At 39.5% G+C, this 19878-nt stretch overlaps 1 protein-coding gene across 15 annotated transcripts in view; it reads right to left on the reverse strand.

Annotated features, from left to right (window-relative positions):
* L3mbtl3 (L3MBTL histone methyl-lysine binding protein 3) overlaps positions 1–19878 on the reverse strand; it is a 105711-nt gene that overhangs the window by 27483 nt on the left and 58350 nt on the right. For all 15 annotated transcript variants that reach the window (XM_051175445.1, XM_051175457.1, XM_051175455.1 and 12 more), the window contains 4 exons: positions 16026–16102; positions 10005–10090; positions 7961–8071; positions 1382–1496 (listed from right to left, as the gene is read on the reverse strand). In XM_051175445.1, the coding sequence (XP_051031402.1) occupies positions 1382–1496; positions 7961–8071; positions 10005–10090; positions 16026–16102 (389 nt within the window). The remainder of the gene's footprint in view (positions 1–1381; positions 1497–7960; positions 8072–10004; positions 10091–16025; positions 16103–19878) is intronic.

The following is a 19878-nucleotide window of genomic DNA, read 5'->3' on the forward strand; positions in this document are numbered from 1 at the left end:
AAAAGATAAATATAGCAAGGTGAGCAGAAAGCTAAAAATTTAAATGTTTATGATTAGAGTAGGACCGAGAAAAAATACTCTATTTCTGGAACAATTTTCTCTATATATACAAATTGAAAACCAAGTAGTTCTTGTAAAAATCTAAAATTTTTTAACATCTCTGATTTTAAAGATAATTTCTCATGGTTCTTTCTGTCACTAGGTTTATATTTCTCTACTACTGAGATGACAAATTTTGATCTCACCTTATTTTAAGATGTCAGACAACAGAGACATTTAAATCTGACTTGATAGGGATATCTGAAAGAATTGTTATCAAATTAAAAAAAAAAAAACCGCTTGAGAATATTCGATGAGAAAACTCCAAACACTAGACCTTAGACTCTGAAATATAAACACCATGTTGGAGCCACCTGAGCTAACTAAGTGGCCAGGGCTGGAATGGACAGGAACAGTTACCAACATCAGCAACTTTTCTACATCAGACTCTCCAACCTCATCCACCAGGGCCCATCAATGTCCTCTAGCTACGGCTCCAACATTTCCATGCACGGCTATCTCAAGTTTAGAATTGCCATTTGTACAACACAAAGGGGTATTTAAAATAGTCTCATCTGGCTTTGGATTAGTCTTCCACATTTTACAATAGTGATATTCTTCATGACTATGTTTTCTGCACAAACTATGTGCCGTAGTTTATTTAACTAACACTTGCTTCCAACTCTGTTACTTTAGACATTCTTCAATTAGAAATATGCATATGTATGGCTATGTACCCTCATTCTGCAATCTGCATATAGCTCACATAAACCTACTCACATAGTACAGGGGAAGAAAATTAATTATTTATCTCCCGTATTTTCTCATACGAGGTATATATTCTTTAAAACTGGTATTTCTCTCTCTCTCTCTCTCTCTCTCTCTCTCTCTCTCTCTCTCTCTCTCTGTGTGTGTGTGTGCGCTATGATTTTTTTTACTGAACAGAATTTAAATCTTTATTGTGTGAACTGTGAATTTTCACAAAGCAGAGGGTGGCCTTTTTACACTTTTCCCAGTTTCTGACAATGATAACTTTAACTTTTCAAGGCTACAGTATCAGGTCACTATTAGGATACTAAAATTTTAATAGTCTCACAAATTACCTTCTAAAAATTAGCACTAAATGTAAAAGGTCATGTTTATTTCTAATCAAAACTCAAAACAGTATACCTTAATTACTTAGGCAACAGGATTATTCTTTTCTGTGTGTGTGCGTGCATGTGTGCTGGTAGCAATCAAAGGAGAAGAAATACATGAAGAAACAGAAAGAAATGGAGAAAGAGGAGAGAAAAACTTAAGCACATTATTAAAGAAAATGAAAACATTGTCATGTGTATCTTACTTAGTGGAGCTTGAAGAGGGTGTCCAGTTTTGGAACACCAGCCTACAGGGTGAATATCTGGAGAGTCTGCATCTATCCAGTAGTCATAGCAACTGCTCCAGCCATCAAAATGAACCTGGTAACAAAAGAAACAGAGTCATAAGAATTCCTACTGTAAAATTCTCATCCACGGCATGTGCCTTTTGCACTTCCTTCTGACTTACACAGTATACTTAGTGTTCAATACATCACTTCAATTATTTAAAATACTTCATTCACAACTTGAAATAAAAGATGCTTTTGAAACTACCAACAAATTATCTGAACATCAATAACTGCCTTCCCAAAGACGCATCTGAGGCAGCAGCTCTACAGGTTTACTGTGCATATCCTTAAACACTGTTAGCAAATGAAGACTAGGAACCATGGCTAACATCTTCAAATGAGCAAATGAAAAACAAACGCCGACAAGGTGATTCAAAAATCAGGAAACAGGGGAGGGGAAAACAGGAAGTATGGAAAGGAAGACCTTTGAGATAAATACAAAGTAAGGTTCTTCTCTTTCTTCTTCTTCATCTTCTTTTTTTTTTTTTTTAAGTACTTTGCCTGCTAGAAACACATCTGACTTTTAAACCATCCCTGAACCATGCTATTTAAAAATAGTCTTTCTCCTTTATAAAGATGTATTTATTTTATATGTATGGGTATTTTGTCTGCATGGATGTCTGTGTACCATATGCATGTCTGGTGGCCATAAACTCCAGAAGAGGGCATTGAATCCCCAGGAACTGTAGTTATGGAGAGTTGTAACCCTCCATGTGAGGGTTGGGGATTAAATCTGTGTACTCTGGAAGAGCAGCTAGTGCTCTTAACCATTGAGCCATCTCTCCAGCCCCCAAATAGTCTTTCTTGTAGTATCTCTCAAGAAAGTATCTCTCAAGATACAATTTGAAGTGGTCACAGTTGACACTGTTACTGGTCACTAAAGATTAGCAGTGGTGTCACTAGTTATCAGCTACCCATCTTTTAGGTATACATACATTACATACTACACACACACACACACACACACACACACACACACACACACACACACACAGAGCCCTTTACAAAAAGGATATATTGAAGGACTTCATATATTTTATTTTTAGGTCAAGTTTGCCAATTAGACTCTTCTGAAGTGTATAACTCTTTCATCTTTACAAGTCAGTAAATATTCTAGAAGAATGCATGAGTAAACAATACAATCATGGCAAGAGACCAAACTAAGCCCATAAAAAAAATACTGATCAATTTAGTTACATAAAAATGTAAAGCTTCAGGAGGTAAAGTTCACCATAAGCAATATGAAAGACCCCCAAACACACTTACTATACAAGTGACAACGCCCTTTCTTCCTTATTAAGCCCCAATCTAGCAATAAGAAAACATGAAAACTGCAACAGAAAGATGGTAAATAGATACAAATGGCTCATCATTGAGAAAATAAATGTAAAGTGCTACTAAATATAGGAAGAGACAATCAATTTATTTGCAATGTAAAACTTACAAATTAAAAGTACAAGATACTAGTCTCTCATCAGCCTGCTCAAAATATTCACACTCTGCTGGAAGTAGATGTATAAAGGGAATCTCCATTGACCATTGACAGTGACCATAATGTCTTAAGAATTATTTGGCAAAAGCAATCAACATTAAAATATATTGTCTTTGATTTAATAAAGAATGATATTAAAAAGCAACTGATCATTTATAGGGAAAGTTGTATGCAGTTATTAAAAATAAACACACATGTATGTGAGTTTTAAATAATGTAATTTCTCAAGCCTTAAAAAAAAAAAAATCAAGATTTTTCTAGAATTAAAGCCCTAAAGACTACCTCTCCTGGAAGAAGTCATGGATACCACACTAAGGAGGGGACTAGAGCTCACGGAGACAAATTAGCTAGCTAATTAACAATTAGAAGGCACCAGGAAAATAATCAGAAATAAAGTGATTTATTATTTACATACAAAAAAATAGAAAGCATCACTTAAGGTTAGTTAGCTTTGAAAGCTTCCTTTCCTTTGATCAAAAATAATGTCAAAACAACAATGAGAACGATAGTCATAATTTTGGAGTACATTGCTATAATTGTCCTATTGCTGCCGTTGCTCTTCCTATATCTAGCACATACATTACAGTATGTATGCATGAATAGATAAAGCAACGATATATATGGGATTTTCTATGTGGTTGCAGGCACGCATACGTTAGGGATTTTGGAAGATATCCCCTATAGACAAGAGAATATAAGCCTATTCATATATACAAGAATACAAACCTATTCACAAAAACACAAGTACGCTACCTTTCTCTTAATGTGAACAGACACCCAGGGTTACCTGACCTGTGAGAACCAATATGAAAACAGAGGCCATGCTAGTGAACAGAGGCATTTTAGGGTCTGGAGCAATGGCTCAAGGGTTAAGAGAATCTGTTGCTCTTGCAAAGGACCTGACTTTATTTAGTTCCTAGCATCTGCATCAGGTGGCTCACAATCACCGGTTAACTCCAGTTCCTTGGGCCTGATGCCCTCTTCTGGCCCAGAAAGGCAACTGCTCATGCACACACACAGAGGCACACACAACACATACAAATAAACAAATAAAATTTTAAGAAGAATTTAAAATATAATCAAGGAAGAGAAGAAACACTACCAGTGGTGTCCTCAGACAAAAGCAACAGTGCTTTAGGAAATAAAATAATGCTTTTGAAAATAAGCAGGAACTAAATATTACTTATAAAAATTTCTTGAAAAGCACAAAAAGAAAATCACAACTGTAATTAAGAATTCAATAGAAACTTTGAAAAAGAGAAGAAGGTAGTTCTAAGCAAACAGAATCTTATGACATCAGCAATGCATAAGAAAGCAAGAGGGTCAACCAGGCAGCCAATATCAGAACAGTAACATCCAGAAAGAGAGCAGACACCAGGAAGCTAGCAAAACAAAAGTAGGATATTTCAGAGCCTGAGGAACAAACAGAAAACTCCATAGTGGGAGGGCTTGAGGACCAGTCTGACAAATGGAAAGACACTATCACAGAGCTGGAGACCACCAGAGACAGCCATCGCCAAGTTCTCCAGAAACAAGCCGTGGCCCAAGAGATGCAATCAGAGTGGTCTTGGTTATCCAAAAGCTCCAGGGGTGAGATGCAGCAGAACACACAGAACTACGGATGAAAGCTCCCTCCCTAGAACCCCTCACCCAGTCCACTAATACTCAAATACAAAGAAAGAAGATGGACATTTTCTCAAATGCATGGAATGAAAAACCCTTTCTTAGGAAAACACAAAAAGACATGTTTCAGAGGGATAAAAGTGCACCAAGCAAAACAAGGCGTGCCATTATACTTTGTAATTTTCAGGAAAATGAAAGACAGCCTGGGTGTCAGTAAAAACAAGTCTCAGGATACAGGCTGTGGGCCTGGCTGAGAGCACCCACTCTCCTTAGCAGGCAGCTGAAGAGTTGTGGGAAAAACTGTTCAAGAGAAAGATAGCTATCAGCTGCTGAAAACACGTACTCATGCTTTTCATTCAAAACACATTGAAACTACTGTAGCATCTGAAAATACCTACTAAGAAGCGAGAAATAGTTAAAAAGCAAACTACAAAAAGATCATGACTACAGGGGGAAAAAAAAAATAACCACTCAGGCAAACGGATAAAACAAAAAGAAAATAAAACATGGCAAGATCTAAATCCTGAGGTCCAATAACAGAAAAAAAGAAAAACAACTTAAAATTGAACTCGGAAGCTGGTGTAATGGTGCACACCTTTAATCCCAGCGCTCGAAAGGCACAGGCAGGTGGATTTCAGTAAGATGGAGCCCAGCCTGGTCTAGATAGTGAGCTTCAGGAAAGCCAGAGCTACATGAGGCCCTGTCTCAAAAACAACAATGAAAACTGAAATGAGAAATACCAAATCCCGGTGCATAGGAAGTATTTTAAAAACTGGAGACAAAGTCACACGCGGCTGAAGTAGGCCGAAGAGGGATGCCAACACTACTCCATGTCCTGTCCCCCAAACAGAAGATGAGAACAGACATCCTGGTCCTTGCTTTCAACAGCACCCAGCAGAACAACCACCTACCTTACCACCAGAGAAGCTCAAGGCGTTAAATGGCAGATACTGTATAACTTTAAAAGTTGATCTTATTTGACATTGAGTTGACTTTATTCCCCAGACACTTAAAATACAAAACCACACACATAACTGTGCATTCCTTGGCCTTGTCCAAGAGAAATGATCCTGCTTGCCTTATTTTTTCACACGTTATAAGAAAAACTACTGCTGGATGCTCACTTTTCCCCCCAATGCCTCTGCTGAATCTGAAACCCCATCCCTGACCCTTTGAGTGTTCAGAAACAGGCAATGTATTTGTAGTGGTCGAGTTCAGCTCGTGACAGTCATTCTAAAAACTGGGCAAAGATGATCATCTCCACACAGCCCAGCCAGCTCCTCTTTGAGTGCCAAGGATTTAGCAGGATGTTGCATAAAGACAGGGAGATCAGCGACTAGTAAAGGGATGGGCTCTAGTCTCAGATTCCCCCATTAATTAGTGGAAAAAGTATCTCAGAGCATCCCATTCCTCTGTATCAAAATTCTCATACAACTAAAAAAATTTTTTTTATTTCAAAATAATATAAAGCCTAACACTTTATAGTCTTAGTACCTTCATTATTTTTGGTATGTTTCCTTACAGAATCCACTATGGGCTTGTTCTTTTGGAAAGAACAAATATTTTACATAATGATTTCAACCTGAATATTTTGCTTCCCAATACTAAATATCTTGTTGAAATAGTCTGTGTTAATGTAATGTAATGCATATTTTATTTACTTTTTCCCACCAGTTACTAAGGTTGTTCTCAGTATTTAATGTTATAACCAGAGTGACTCTACTTTCTTTTGTTTGAGTATTTTCTTTGCACATTCCTTCTAGATACTTCCCTAAGTATTCAAGACAAAAACTCTTAAAAGAATAAACAACATTTCAAAATTGTGATGCCAAAGTAGTCTTTGCAAGAACTTAGACGCTTTTATTCCTACCCACTGTGATGGGATGGTAAATTCATTTCCCAAACTAAATAGTTGTCATGACGGTACTTAACAAGCTGGTATAAAAATATTATACTTGACACTTTTTTTGATTTCTGGTTTATTAAAACTAGTTTATTATTAGATGTTTGTTAAAACTCTAGTTCTAAAGCACTGATTCCGTTATGATTTTCATATCACAACCAACTATAATGAATAAAAAACTGCACTAGAATCCCAGGTGGTGGTGGTGGGACACACCTTTAGTCCCAGCACTAGAGGGGCAGAGGCAGGTGAATTACTGAGTTCAAGACCAGCCTGGTCCAGGACCACTGGGGTTACACCGAGAAACCCTGTCTTGAAATAACAAAACAAAACAAAAATAAAAGTGCACTAGATAATGGTTAACACAGACTTACAGTTTTATATGATTTTCTAATATGTATGATTATGTGGCCTTTTGTTTTGTCTCTGAGGCAGATTCTGGCTGTGCCCATGGCCTGAAACCCAAGTCTTTTCGTTTCTGCCTCCCAAATGCTAGAATTAGAGGTGAGTGCTAGCATGCCTGACTGGAATTAAATATTAGTTTCTATTGTACAGAAGTAACCATTTGTATAACTTTTTGTCTTATTTTAAACTTTAGTACCACATAAATTAACTTATTAGAAATAGCTAATGATTTATTATTATTTTGAAAGATAAGCTTGAAGTTTCTTCCTCCATAGAACTGAGAGTTCTTTCCCTTTTAGTACTGAAAAAAGTGCTTCATCAAATCCGTCTGATCCTGACCTCATCGGTACAGGGACGATGGCTTCCATGACCCACACTGAAGAGACTACAAATGTCCATCGCAAAAGCATGCTGAGAACCTCACTGTCATGTGCTGATAATGACTTGTTTTTAGAGACATTATTATTCCTAACAGAAAGGTTGGCTGCCCCGAGGGAAAAGGTAGGATAGGTACGATTCTGGCTTAAGAGAGAAATCAGTGGTAAGCCAGAAGCCCATGAGGCCTTTGGGTATTGCATCCAAACCACTACACTTGGTACCACATGTGAATACAATTAGCAATATCTTCTATACACTGACTGACTTTAAGAGAGGTATTTGATGTCTATTAACCCAATTCCAGTAAAACTCTCATTTTAACTTTAAAGTTATTTTCTTTGCTTATACTTTAGAAACTATATCTAATAGTCAACAAAAAAATTAATTTCTTAAAAAGAGGGTTACTATAGGAGCATGATACAGTTATTTTCTTTTTCTTCTGAAGAGTATATTACCTGAATATGTCTACTTTCTCTAAATATACACTCAAAATAGGAAATTGTCATTCATAATTAAAGAAAAAATACTTTGGGACAATTAAAGGAAATACTTGGATGGATGCAAGCTTCAAAAACAGCAAAGCAACTTTATGTATTCCTGTGGTTTTAGTGATTTAATTGCAGGGCTTAAGTTTTCCATTTAAGATACAGAGTAACAAAGGCCAAAACTAAACGCCAGGACCAAGAGCACTTACCTTGATCCGGTGATCATCTGTATCCGCTACAGTTGCTACTCTGATAAACAAGGGATTTCTTTTGTCTACAGCTTCAAGCTTCATTTTTTTCTGGAACCCATGTGGAGGTTTCTATTGTAACAGAAAGATGTCAAGCAGCCAGGAAGAGAAGGTTGATGCACAACAGCAAGCAAGCAACAGTTGAATTGTTTAGGTTACCCGTTCTTAGACTAGCACTGAGTGACACTTTTCAGTCAAAACACACAGCTCAATACACATGGAAAGGGACAGCCTAACTGCCCAGTTGAGGAGAAGACGGACAGGCAGAGATGCCATAGCTATTGATCAGCCACAGGGAAGGCTAGACATTTTCCTTATCGGTTGAGGTGTAATGGTAAAAGTTAATAGGCATGTTTCTGTTGTAGCTGTTTTATTTTTTTATTTTTTGAGGTGAGCTTGATTTTATTGTCATCATAACAAACTTGGCTTAGAATAGGATCACTTGGCTGTTTCTCTTCTATTGCCTCCCAGTTCAAAATGCTTGCATCTCTTACTAGCCAGCATCCTCTTAGATCTGCAATTGGGCTCAACACACTCCCGTCTCAGCAGGACCTTCTTTGTAGTTTTAGCCTTTTTGTAGAAAATAGGCTTAGTGTGCCCACTATAGCCACTCCTTCCTGTCATAATGCTGCTTTCCTTGGGCATACAAAGAACCATTGCCCTTCTTGTCCTGTGTCACTTTCTGGGGTTGGGGCTTGGCAAACTTCTTGCAGAATGTCTGGCAGGTGTTAGCAATGTTCATCATGTTTCTGGGATCAATATTGGCACAGAACGTGAAATTTGTTTTTTAAAAGAGGGAAAACCAAAGTGTCTGAGATGAAACATTAGCCGTGGTAAGGGTCAGAGGCTGATTTAAAACAAATCAGCAATCCAACTGAACAAGATGGAACAGCTCTTCCAAGAAAGAAAGCTTAACACCCAGAGGAAACCGTTACATCTCTGAGAAAACCATGGGTCGAGGGAAATGAGGTGAATATTTGTACGGTTTTGGTAAGTTATATATAATAACACAAAGGACAGAACAATTGCTGCAAGGATTCTTGACGGCCAAGCTGGAGAAATCTGAGTTCTCCCTCCCATAGAACAGCAGACATGTAACCTGCTGCTGCTGCCCCTGTATCCAGGTATGAAGTCTGCCTGTTGGAAGGGTAGAAAAGAGGGAGCAAATACGGCATCCCTTGGTCTTACTCTAAAGCCTGAACAACCTTAAGGTGGAGTCGTAGAAATTCTTTAACAAGGTTTCTCTCCACTTGATATGATTTTTCTCTTTTAAACTCATGATGTTCTTTCTATGTCTTAAACTGTACTTGCTAAGTCTACTATTAAAAACGCTAGCAATTTTTGCACAAAAGCATCATCTAAAGGAGAAAATTGTCTACAGAAGACAGAGTCATGTTTAAAAGAATAGTATTTGATTTTGAAACAGGATCTCGGTACATAGTCTAGTCTGACCTTGAGTTGTGGGGTTCCTCGTTCACCTCTCAAATGTCAGGATGTCAAACATGTCCGGTGCCCGACTCTCACAAAGTTATTTAATATTTATTTCCCCATGAATTCATGAGAAAATATAAAGTACCATATCTGAGGAGCCGGGGAGATAGTTGAGTTGGTAAAGTTTGTGCCCGAAAATCCACATTTTGAAAGTGGGCAAGGTGAGGGAGATGGAGGCAAGCAGATCTGGTGGCTCACACTGGCCAACCTATCCTACTTGCTAAGTTTCAAGCCAGACAGACACCCTGTCTCAAAAACCAAGATGGACAGAATCTGAGGAACCCATTCAAGGTTCTTCTGTACCCACCCCCGTGCCCGCCTCCCCAAAACATGTGCACCCACATACACAGAAATCCCAGGAACAATTTTGACTTTCGAAATGGAAAAACTTGGAAAATATCTTCTTTGGCCTTTTTGTTCTCATCGCTAAGCCAACTGACCAGTTTCTTAAAGGTTCAAAAGTAAACAGCATCATCAACACACACAAATTAGAGTACAAGGCAAATTCTCTCACCACTTTGAAAGCTCTTGCAGGAGCAGGTAAAGAATTGGTTTCTTCTAAATATTTATCCCAAGAAAAGTGTTTCACGTGTGAATAACCTAGAAAAAGAGGAAAAACATGAATACTATGAGGGGGTCATGAAAATGAGAGTGAGACTAACAAACTATCCTACAGAAGTCACAACATGCCAGCAGTCTAGCCCAGGAAAGAATGTGCAGGTCCATAATTCTCTTCAGAGGTATTGCTCACAGTGGTTGGCTCCACTCTGATCACTTACCCTGACTCTTAATTTTAAAATGAACTTAGAGGAAATAGCTTAATTAAAACTGTGAAATAATGCATAGGATTTACATGTATTGTTTATGAAATATTTCAGATAACTCCTTTTATTAGGCTGAGTAAATAAATATGCCTGTATCACAGAATATTTTTAAAATATGTGTAAAAACAACCCCTCTGCCTCCTCCTCCTCACTGCCTTCTGTTTCCTCTAGAGCCCCAGATTCATTAGGCAGGCACAACATTGACCTATCAGCATGCAAACTTTGCCACATGAAGAGGACTTACAATATTTGCAAATATATTAGTTACAAAAGGACTCAGGTTTCTATGCACCTAACAAACAGGTATAAACATGGAGAGAGGAAAACTAAAATGAAGCCAATATTTTGAGGGTTGAATCAGGGCCAATGGTATCTATGTGAGGGTTTTTAGCACACACGGATGCCAAAACAGAAAAGAATACAAAGTTCTTATATGCTTACAGATGCATCTTTCCTACAGCGCTGAGATGCCCGATAGAGCGTCAGCTTTACTAGCAGTGAGCAAACCAGATCAAAGTTTCTAAGCAGCACTCTCTAATTTATAAAAGAAAAAAAATCCTTAGAAAAAATGGCAATAGGGCTCGGTGAAGACAAATGATTATACAATACTCCTAGCTTGGCAGATAACCGTTTGCAGAAACTGAGACAAGGGTGTGAAAAGGACGTAGAAGCCGGCTTAAAGGAGCTCTTACTGGGTACATCTTCAAAACCGCTACATGAAAATCAACAATAAACTCTTGGATAAAGTTAGTAATCTACAGTTCGACCGAATAAATTACCTAGGTGGGTAACTGGGAAATGAAAAAGCTAATGTTTGCAGAAGAATACCAATTAATTATGTGCAAAAAATAGATGGAATAAGAAAAATTACCATTAGTCATTAACATTTGTCAACTGAGAATAGTAATTAGTTACAAATAGAAATATTAGCAGATGGTATAACTACTGGAAGACAGATGAGATAGGAGGTAATTACAAAATCTCAAAGATTTCTAGAAAAAAATGTATTGGTAGAAAGGACTAGCAAATATCTCCTTGATTAATTAATGCTAAAAAGACAGACTGAAATGCCTTGCCCTTGAGAGGATTATAATGAAAACACTTAGTGCTCAAAAAGTAAAAAGAAAAAGAACAACTTGGAGATAGATGGGCATAAGGGTACTTCCCTTTAGTCCCACCATTCAAGAGGCAGAGGTAGGTGGATTTCTGTGACCTTGAGACCAACCTGGTCTACATAATGAGTTCCAGTCCAGCATGGCTACCTGATAAGACCATTTCAAAAAACAAAAGAAAAACAAACAAAAGTACAACTTGGGTCCAGTCACAAGGAAACATCAATCACACCCAAATGACATCACTCTGTACAAAATGATTAGTCTGAAAGTCTCACACATACTAAGGCTGTAATTGCCAAAGACAATCGAACTGGGGACTAGAAGAATCTGTAGCTGAGTGGCAGTGCAAGATGCTTTTGCATAGATGGGGATAGCTGTCAAACCTGAATGAGTCTTTGGCTTAAGTGGAGATACAAAGGACTCTGGAAGTAGTCTTGACCCCTCTCTCCACCAGAGGATGTTTCAAAGTAATTAAAAAGGATGGATGAAAGCCTATACACACACACACACACACACACACACACACACACACACACATGCATTTTGCAGCATATTTAATTACCTAACCTCGTACATTTTAACTTCAATCAGAACACTCTCTAAAACGACAGGATAAAGTAGAAAGAACTAGTAAACCTTTAAACCGTGAAGACTGAAAACTGTGGCGGTCTCCATTTCATTTTGAACTTAAAATCAAACATGTATTGAGATATAATTCAGAAAACTAAAGAGTAGTTGTATGTAATAAACGTACACATATATCAAAATTATTTTTATTTCTTATCAAATCATAATGGAACAAAACTAAAAATCAAGAGAAATCACAGAAGTCACACTTGAGGGAACAGTTGGGTCATTGAAGAAACAAAGAAAGAAAATTGAAACCTTCCTAAAACAAAAAGAAAACAAAAAAGAGCCCAGCTTTACTAAAACTGTTAGGATAAGATATGGCAGCTCTATGAGGAAAGTTCATAACTGTGAGAACTTACATGAAATAAAAAAAAAAAAAAAAAAAAAACAAAACAAACAAAAAACCCAGAGGGTTGGAGAGACAGTTCAAAGGTCAAAAGCCCTGGCTGCCCTTCCAGAGGTCCTAAGTTCAGTTTCTAGCAAACACATGGTGGCTCACAACTATCTATAACGGGATCTGATGCCCTCTGCTGGCATACAGGTGTACATGCAGACAGAACACTCACATAACAGACATAAATCTTTTTTAAAAATTCAGAAATATTTCAAATAAATTACCTGATAAAGTATAGGTTCTTATAAAGAGAAAAACAAACCAAATCCCAGTGTGGCAAGTTAGAAGATATAATAAAGATCCTACCAGAAAAGTGAGGAGCCATATATTGGATCACTCAGGCAAAGAGTTGGTTCTTTGAAAACACAAGCTGGATGAACAAATTTTTTTAGCAGAACTAACCAGAAGAAAGTAAAGTGCCACAATAATAAGATTAGAGATGGAAAAAAAAAAAGAGGTTAGAAAAAACTACAAATAAATCCTGAGAAATAGTAGGGAAACCTTTGAGTGGATATTCAAAAAATGAAACAAAACAACAAGTGAACTCTAGTAAAAAAAAAAAAAAAAAAAAAAACAAGATATGTACAAGTTACCTAAATGAAAGGAAGAATTGTGAAATGGCCAAGCAAAGCACACGACAACTAAAGTGGCAGCACAAAGTCTCTCAACAAAGGAGACCGCATGAGTTGCTACCTTCTTCTAAATCTTTACGGAAGAGTGCACACTAACACCCCTCACACTGGAGCACCAGTACCAAACTCACTGCATGAAGCCAAGACACTGTGATAACTCAAACCTGGTGAAGACACACACGCTAAAGAAACCAGTGTTCCTGGTGAACAAAGACACAAAAGAAGAACGAAACTAGGTCTTTATCTCTCACCCTGTATAAAAATTAATAGCTTCAGATAAGACCTGTAAAGACCTCAATGTCAAGATGGGCGACATCAACACAACAAATATCTGCTGAGCACTGCTGAGATTAAGGCGTGCCCTTACACACTGCTGGTGGGAACACACACCGGCACAGCCAGTATGGAAAGCGGTGTGGTGTGGAGAACGACCATGAGACGAAGCCACTCTTACTCCTTGCGCAATTCTCTACTTTTAAAAGCGGGAAGAAGTCCAAGTCTGGACACCACAGAGCTCCATGCACTGTTTAGAGCTAAACTCCCCATATTAGTCCAAATATGGAACCAGTCTAGAGGCCCATTATCAGATGAATAAAGCAAATGTGGCATGTGTACCCAGTGGAATTTCAGCTAAGGAGGAATAAAATGATGGCAAATTTAAGAATATGGGTGGAAACAGATCACTATGTGAGCAAAGTAAGCCAGGCTCAGAAAAAAACATGTGTCACATATTTTCTTTCATACATTGATTTCAATTTTTAAATGCATTGAGAAAATATTTTTAAAAGGCATGAATTTTAATTTCAAAGAGGGAACAATAAAGACAGGCATATTTACAAAATACATGAACACAGGATAGCCAGGAGGACTGGTCAGGAGATGGGCAGACTGTGCATGATATAGTAAAGGTGACAGGAAAGTTGTTCAAGGAAACTGAGCACTTAGACCCTTCTTTCCAGACAAGAGGTAAGACTGAGCCCTCAAAGGAAAAGGAACCAGAGGGAAGGTACATTTTTGTGAGGAACAAGACCAACACATGCATGGTAAACCAGGCTCATAATCTGACTGGGATTCTTCATTGTTATTCTTGCTTTTACATTTTTTTAAATTGTGGTAAAAAGTTATGTGATGCTGAATGTATCGTTTTTGTCATTAAAACATACTATGATATTTGGACATTTTCACATGCAGTTCTGTACTTTGTTTATTTAGAGACAGTGCTTCTCTGTATTGTTTTGGAGCCTCTCCTAGAAGTAGCTTTGTAGACCAGGCTAAACTGGAACTCACAGAGATCTGCCTGCCTTTGCCTCCCGAGTGCTGGGACTAAAGGCATGTGCCACCAACACCTGGCCGAAGTTCTATACTTTTAAAAGCTTGTCAAAAATAAAACAAAACAACATTGGTATTTTCTTCCGTGATGGATGACTTGGTTTGGTCCTTACACACCCCATCCTAGGGACAGCATCAGGAACCTGTCATTCACTAGTTCACTGTTTATTTACCAGACTCTGATTATGACAAAGTGCTGTGTATAACAGAATTGATATTAAACTGAGTAGTAACAAGAATCCTCATAGCAGGCTACATGGTGGTGCTTTGAGGGCCAGCTCTGTGATCACTAGCATAAAACGTCTTCCAGGTAGCACCAGGTTTGAGCGATAGGACTATTAATATTTTGCTTTAACTTTCTGCTACTTATGTCTCTTTCATCTTCAAACTAGCCATGGAAATTAGCCAGGAAGTAGGTTCTACTTTCTTCTCTTCCAATTACAAGAAAACTTTGAAAATAAAAAGGACTAGGTGCGCAGGCAATATGAATGGTTGGTTCCCTTGTAAGAAGCAATTGGGCATTCTGAGTGTGGCCTTGGGTTAAGGGAACCAGGAGTGAATCTTAACACAGACAGCTGTTTGAATGGAATGAAGCTACTTGAGAAGCTGCAAACTGGGGCTGATTTTATATGCTGCCCGCTCCATCCACTGACCAGCTGCCAGGAAACCCAGGTCCTATATTCTCCTCTTGGTGCTAAGGTGGCCTGCTTTAGTCTAGCATCCACTCAGCCACCAGCTCCTGAGCAGTAGGGCTTCATGTCAGCCGATGACCCTGCCTTTTCCTACCTGTGGGGACCAGCACACTTTCAACAGTGAGGCCTTTAAAAACAATCCTTACTATGATGACAAAGATAAACCTGTTCTTTAGCACATAAAACCACAAACACTATTCACCAGCAGTTACACTGTTTCTTGTTGAAGAGACAGTGCCTAAAATAGAAGGCTCCACAGCTATTGACAGACAGCTGAACCCCTCCACCCCCAAAGCTTCAGGGAACAGAGATACTAGGTAGCTAGCACAAGCTACAAAAATCTATGTTGGAACCAGAAGAGACCGCAACATAAACACAAGCAAATGTGTCAGCTCTAAACTTAGCAGAAAAGGCTAAAGCCACAGACTCTCACTTCCCAGGGACATCACACCTGCCAGAAGGGACCCCAACAATGCAGTCTGGGCTCCACCTTCAACACCCCATCTATTCTTCTTACCTGCCCAAGCTGAGCAGCTGCACACAACATGAGTAAGTCCCAAAATGAACCCCAGGTTGAAAGACGATGGAGGGATGTTTTTACAAACTCTGTCAAAGAAGATGATAATCTAAGGTTGTGCTATAAACTAAGTGGATGTTTAATAGAGTTGAGGCTCTATCGGGGGCCAGTGAGCTTCTGCCTGTAGCTGGCTGCAGGGTGTTGGAAAGTATAGCTGCAACCCTGACATTTATGTGTTTGCTTATTTCCCACAGCTGCTTTTGTGCTTTAACTGAGCTGAGCAATTGTGACAGGGACTCGGGGGCACACCAAATGTAAAATATCTATGACCTGGCTTTTTACAGAGCAATGTAGTCAACTCTTCAGGTATACGAAAAACAAAGACACATTATAAGTCCAAACCTGGTGGAGTAATAAGGGTTCTTCTATGTTCTTTACACCAACCAACGGGATGGATGTGTGGACTGGATGATTCACACCTGCAAGTGATGCAAATTAAAAAGCGGGAGTTATTAAAGAGCCAGGCAAATACTGTCAGAAAATCTTAAATTAGCAATTATGAACACATTCAAAGTTCTGTTTATTACAATCTGTCCAATTTGATTAAATGCTAAAGGAGCTTTCATTTTCCACATGTATGAAGTTTACACACATAGAGTGTATTTTTGCTAGATGTACCATATGGATTTGACACTATAGTTTCATTTCCCCAAGAGGAAAAAAAAAAAGTTGTTAAAGCCTACAACTTCAAAGGCAGAAAAAGTACAAACAGAGCGTCATTGACAAGCATCATGGGAGAAAATGAACTATGTCAAAGGAAAGCTAAAATTACTTTAGCATTTCTAAGGCTCATGGGCAAGATTGCTATCAAAAAACCAGCATGCTAGAGTACATACAAAAACCAGGAAACTAGCAAGGGCTGTGGGAAGGGAAGTGTTCCAGGGAGCACATGTAGTGTGGAGAGGGAAGTGTGTAATGGAGCAAGGAGGACTACATGGGGGAGGGGCAGAGAGTGGTGGGTAATGGAACAGGGAAGTGAACCAGCACTAAATAAAGAACTTTTAAATACCATGCGGGGACCTACTGCTGCAGGGGCTTCCTAAAAATTCAAATAAATAAAATGTAAGCACACCTACAAGGATATAGTATAAATGGGTTTATCCTATAATGGGAGTGTAGGATGCTTCTTCTAGATACCACAAGCTAGCAAAAGACCTGATCTAAATAAGTAAATATATAAATAGTGACAACATGCTTTTTCTGCTACTCTTTAGAATTGCAGATGCCGGAGAATAAAAGAGACGCTGCGATCCCTCCCTTTGCGCTCCCCCTGCCCATCATTGTCACTACCGTTAAGCCAGAGCCCTCCTATCAGCACACCATGCTGGTGCTTTTGGTCCCTTGCTCCTCACCACACTTGGTCTGTAAGTTCCTTCCCTCCACATGCAATGTACTGCACCCATTTATCTGCCCACTCACTCTTTTAAGTATCAAGTGAAGACAATGTGTGAAAAATTGATGTGCCGGGCACTGGACAGACCCTGAGGAGACGGCCATAGTAAACTAAGTGGAAGTTGTTCCTGTGGCTCTTAGAGCCTTGCAGAAAGGAACTGTAGAAAGAAAGGATAGCTGACCTCTGTATCTGCAGGGGATTGGAGCCCAGGACCCCTGAAGATAACAATTCAGAGATACTCAAGAACCGCATATAAAATGGTATGATGTTTGTATCCCCTCTGTGTGTGCATCCTTCTGCATACTTTAAATCACCCCAGGATTACTTACAATACTATGCAAATATCACAGAATTGTTATGGGCGAATAAATTACTTTAGGCTTGTACATGTTCGGGACTGTTGCAGCCATGACAGGCCTAATTAAATCTATGAGTTATGCTTGGCACAAAGGACAGATGAAGGAAAGGATTAAGTTGAGAACGCAAAGGTACTCCTTTCTACAGCTGAGTCTGGCCTCTCGTGAGGCAGTATTTGAGCAAATACTTGAAGGATCTGATAAAAGAGAGAAGTGAGCCATGCAAACATAGAAAGGAAACTATTCTTGTTGGAGACAAGAAGTCCAAAAGTTCTGAGGCGGGGGCGCCAGTAGTGCTGTACCATGGAGAGGAAAGAATGGTGTGAAGGAAGCAGATAACACAAGATGTCAGAATGGAAAGCCACTTAGCACTTAACGAAGTGAAGAGTTTTAATCTACAGTGAGGTAAAACATTGTGAGGGTGTTAGGGAGAGGCATCTTAGTCTGACTTATGTTTCAAAGTGATTATTTTAACTAGTATGCAAACAGTAATCCATACTGGAAACAATCACCTGTTAGAAGGTGACACAAATTGACCACGGTGGCCCGGACCACAGTGGAGTGACAAGGTTTAGATGAGCATACTAAACACAGAACTAAGAGCATTTGTCAGTCCATTTAATATAGGATATGAGTGAAATGGAGAAGGCAGGACACTCGAAGGTTCTGGGTATAGGCAACACGAATGTAGCTGCCATTTCCTGGGCTAGAAAATACTGCTGACAACGGCTCTGACATTTCAAGTGGTGAATGAAAGAAAGCTCCTGCTATTGGCATACTTAACAAATACGTCTTAGACAAACAAAAAAGAATGTCAAATAAATGCTGTCTGGATTTCTCCCACAAAGATCAGGGCCTAAGCTATCCATTCTGGAGTTATCAGCATTTGGGATGATACCTAATCCACTAGCAGACTTGAGACAATCCAGAGAGAGAAGGGGGCGGAGTCTATGTCAGGTGACTATCAGTGAAGTAACAGAAGAAATCAGCGGGATGCAAAGGCACTGCAGATCAAAGCAGAAGCCAGGGCTAGGCATGGGACCTGTCAACAGAAAGGTCTCGCTTATCAGTGACAAGGGTACATCACAAAAGCAAGAACAAAACTGGTTTAAGAGAGGATGGAAGGAGATGATGGGGACAGAATGTGCAGCTAAGCTCAGTTATAAATGGATGCAGAGAAAGAAGGCATCAGAGAGCAAAAGTGAAGATTTGTTTTATTGGTTAAGTTGGAAAAATGAAAGACATGGGGTGGGGTATTACCAATGCACAGGTTATGATACACGGGACAAGGTTATTATATTTTATTCTGGGAGAAATCACATGAGAAACCAATATGACCCACAAGTTCCCGCTCCAAGGATCCACATCCTGGCTGCTCTCTGTGACCTGATGGAACCAAGGGACAGCAAGCTTGGGTCGGGGACTCCAGACCTAGCCTTCCTCATCACATCCGCACCTGTGACCACGCCCATTTGGGCGTGGTCAGTGCTACAGGTGAAGAGGTGCAGACGGGGTGGATGCCTCACTACAGAGTATGAATGAAAAAAGAAAGGAGAAAGCAAAGGACATGACTAGTCCTGGGTTTTGGGACCAGATGAATGAAGAAAAGAAATTTAAAAAGGAATGACTACTTCTAGGTATGGTGGCGAAGGCTTATTATAGGTTTGTAGGAGAGTATAGCCAGAAGCAGGGACCTCTGGGAGAGTCCAGAGTGGACACGACCCTGAACTATGTGAGGACAGGGCAGAGAGGAAGGATGAGAAGAATGAGAGGAACCAGATCAGCACCCAGGAGGCCGAAAACAGGAGGGGTAACCAAAACTGGCTGGATTAGATAGGGGAAAGAAGCTTCAGGAAGGACAGTGCAGCCCCTGGGCTGGAGAAGTTTAAGGTAGGGGACAGGGGTATGGCAGCCTTGAGTGCCTGGTAATGGGTGGGAACTCAGGGAGAACCTGGAGGCCAGTGTTTGCTTTGATATGCTAATTAGGCACCTCAGCCATTTGTCCCAGGTTTGAAACCTACCAGGGTACATATGGGAATTTTCTATTTTCTAGTTTAAAATTATTTGAAAGTAAAAGTTGGATTAAAAAAAAAAAAGGCAAGAAGTACGCATTTGTTAAAAAAAAGAAATAGTTGCTGAACACACCCCGTGACAGGGCATCCCATGTGCTGAGGGTACAGTAGGGTTTCACACACACTTCCCTTCCCTCGTGTGCGCACTGCTAAGAAGGACTCAGAAAGGGTGACTTGCTGGTGCCCAGGAGAGGACAAGGGGTCGGAGGGAGGGGCCCCACGGGAGCAGCCAAACCAACTGTTACCATTTCCAACATTTCTGGAGTCCCGTGGCTGCACATAGGCCATCAGCATTCAGGCAAAATGCTCAAGCCACCCCAGGTGTTAGCCTTTCTGGGGTCGGTTGCTCATGTGCGTTCAGCATTCAGGTAAAA

This window comes from Phodopus roborovskii, unplaced genomic scaffold (genome assembly GCF_943737965.1).
Source record: "Phodopus roborovskii unplaced genomic scaffold, PHOROB, whole genome shotgun sequence".
Taxonomy (NCBI): domain Eukaryota; kingdom Metazoa; phylum Chordata; class Mammalia; order Rodentia; family Cricetidae; genus Phodopus; species Phodopus roborovskii.